This window comes from Morone saxatilis, unplaced genomic scaffold, assembly GCF_004916995.1.
Source record: "Morone saxatilis isolate NCDOM2014 unplaced genomic scaffold, NCSU_SB_2.0 Contig5, whole genome shotgun sequence".
NCBI lineage: Eukaryota > Metazoa > Chordata > Actinopteri > Moronidae > Morone > Morone saxatilis.
In genome coordinates this window covers 16,788,695-16,791,772 of record NW_023340095.1, presented here as the reverse complement: position 1 = coordinate 16,791,772, position 3,078 = coordinate 16,788,695, and the positions used below count along the sequence as shown (strand labels likewise).

The 3,078-nt window shown below is 42.4% G+C and overlaps 1 protein-coding gene across 1 annotated transcript in view; it reads right to left on the bottom strand.

The window, feature by feature from the left end:
- Positions 1-1,789, bottom strand: part of sytl5 (synaptotagmin-like 5) — a 19,067-nt gene extending 17,278 nt beyond the window's left edge. Inside the window, exons 1-2 of the mRNA XM_035676025.1 lie at positions 1,452-1,789; positions 1,150-1,365 (exon numbers count right to left, since the gene is read on the bottom strand). Coding sequence (XP_035531918.1) covers positions 1,150-1,365; positions 1,452-1,570 — 335 coding nt within the window. The 5' untranslated portion in view covers positions 1,571-1,789. The remainder of the gene's footprint in view (positions 1-1,149; positions 1,366-1,451) is intronic.
- Between the last annotated feature and the right edge of the window lie 1,289 nt (positions 1,790-3,078).

The following is a 3,078-nucleotide window of genomic DNA, read 5'->3' as shown; positions in this document are numbered from 1 at the left end:
CCATTTTCACCAGAACAGGCCATTTAACCCTCCAAATGATTTCTAAACGGGTTTATTAAGCTGAAAAAGTTGCCAAGTTCCCCTTTAAGAGTCTGTGGGGGATACCGTGTTGTGCAGCCACTTTTTCTCCTTCTGCTTTATCTTCTTGGGTTTCAGTTGGTGATTTGCTGCAAGTGAACTTTAGCTGTGGGTTACACGTGTAGGTGGAGAGAGCACAAACCTCAGAAAAGTTTTACTTCTCAGACTTATTCAAAAACAACTTCTTGTGGCGGCAATGTGATAATTCAGACTAGCGGCGGCAGAGAACTCAGTATCCCTGCAATCGATTGTCTTATTGTGTATTGAATGCTGTGTGTGCTAAGCGATTGTAAAAAGAACCCACTGCTAATTGACTCAGAGGAACAGACAACCCTGATGTTCACCAGTAATGACTTGGTTAGTTTCTTATTGTTCCATTGTAGCAGAGCTGTAAATATCCCACAGCTCTTCTTTGTCTAGAATGTATAAACCAGTGATCCCCAAAGTTTTAATAATGTTAAACAATAATGTTTAAGATTGATTCCTTCAACTTGCACAGATAAGCCAACTCGAACAGTCAAGAAGGAGAAAACCTTACGACTGAGTAAATACAGTAGACAACACACTGATCCCTGGGTCAGTAACGACTGGCAGTAAATGAGCGCGCAAATCCAGCAACAACACCAATTGCTGCGTGTTCTTCTAACAAAACGAACATGATTTATATACAGTGACATCTGTGTGTTAATATAGTCGATACTCAGTTAGCAACACTGAAAAATAAACCTTTTCACAGCAGACATTCTGACTTAGCGGGAAGCTCAGTTACATAAGGTGTCAATGTAAGCCTGCCTGCACAATATCAGAAACTAGCCCACTTGAATGCAATAGAGTTGTTTTTAATGTTGTCAGTTACACCTGTGCAGTTCCTGCAAAATGTCTGCTGTGAAAAAAGGTTTTTAGTAATTGCGTTTAGGTGGATTCTTTTTTTAAGCCTTCTGGAAGATCAAAGCACTGAAACACCTGAGGCCCTCACACACACAAATAGAGACAGATGTGGTGTCATTAACCATCTAATCCAAACCATCTGGAGTACACTCCTGTTCTGGTCCCTGCGGGCATCACACTTACGAGATCTTGGCACAAACGTTACACTTCCACTGGCGCGAGTTGGGATGTTTGACGCGGCAGTCATTGCAGACGCGCAGCTGACAGTCCTCGCAAAGATCTCCGCGGTCGAAGATCAGGCCCAAAGTCTTCATGCAGCGAGCGCACTGTCGCTCAGACACATCTTGAGGGCGACGGGAACCTTTTCGTTTGATCTCCAGCAGCTCGTTCTTCAGCTTCCTGTGGGACAGAAAGAGGAGAACATGAAGAAATATTCAGAAAACTGAGAGCGAGACGACTTCAAATGTTGATACTGAAGTCCTCACCGTATCCTCTTCTCCTCTCGTTTCCTCAGTTTCTCGTCTTTCTGCAGCACCTTTAGGATCATCTCTCTTTCATGTTCCAGCAGAAAGGAGAGGTTCAGATCGTCCACGACTTGCTCCATTGGTGCTTCAGTCTACACTCGTCCAATGAAATCAGCCAAGCAAAGATGTTGCATTGAGGAAGTCAGAAAGAACTACATTGTGTTGCAAAGTGCTCCTCTTTCTGTAACGTTGTGCTAATGATTCAGGTGTTGTTCTTTTAGCGCTGGCATAGTCTGAACTTCCCTCCAGGGTTTCTTCTGTTAATTTTCTGTTGGGGATGCTGACAAGAGGTGGCCACTCTCAGGAAACCTAGATGAGGTCAAACAGACACAAAGGACATTAATAACTTAAAACTAAATGAGAAATATCCAATAAATGGGCTGGCTACAACAGTCCTTGATGATGTGTTTGTCTTTTGGCCAGTGTTAAAAGCATTAATTAAAATAAGACAATGATTTTCAGGTTTACAAGTACGAGTAATTGGTAGACATTTGACAGCTCCACAGCAGCCCAATTAGGCTCCGAGCCTGACATTCAGAGAACACCCACATTTCTCAACTTCTATTAGCAAAGCTTTATCGCTCCCTGAAATTCACGACAAGACTTCCGCTAATTATCTGCACACCTGCATGCCAATGCACACAGACACATTCATTTTGTGGATGCTTTTGTACAAAGAGACTGACTTGTTAGCCATGAGTGTGTCTGTCCACCACTCTGGTCCAGACTAAAATATTTCAACAACAGTTAGATGGATTGTTATGAAATTGAGTGCATATATCCATACCTCCTGGGATGAATTGCACTTATTTTGGTGATTGCTTAAATTTCCATAATGTAAGCTTGCTAACACCCTAGAATAAGAACATGAACATGGTAAACAATGACTACACATCAGTATGTTGTTATCATTGTTATTATAAGCATCAAGACATTAGCATTTAGCTCAAAGCCCTGCTGTGCCGAAGTAGAGCCTCACAGAGACTCTTGTTTTTCCCAGTGCCCATACACACTTAATCGTGAGCAGTATGGGGTTCAGTATCTCGCCAAAACACACCATGACACATGGTGCCAGTGTTTGAACCACCAACCCTGCGATTAATGGCTCTTCCACATGAAGTATGGCCACTTAGATTATGACAAATGGTCCACAGGGAGCAGCAGTGAAAATGTCATTCCTAGCTGCGTTGTGGAAATGCTAAGGGGATCTGATTTCTTCTGACGCAACTGTTACTCAGAGAAAGGATGTGATTTGAATGCTGTACGTGAACACACACACACACACAGATTCTCAATCTCGCTGCAGTGCCTAATAAAAGTAAACTGCTGTGAATAACCTGATTTGCACAAAAATGACTTTTCAATAACACCAACCATGGAGATCAGAAATTAATAAATATAAAGTTATATAAGGCACTGAGGAGAGGGACAAAATTCTGCCAGTGCAGAATTTGTGTAAATGAAGTTGGGAAATAAAAATTGAATGGAGTGGAGGGATCTGCGTAAAGCCCACACCAGCCTCCTTCAGTCCTTATTCATTATCATCTCTTTCATCCTCGTCCTTTCTTCTCTCGCCTCTTCCCTTCGC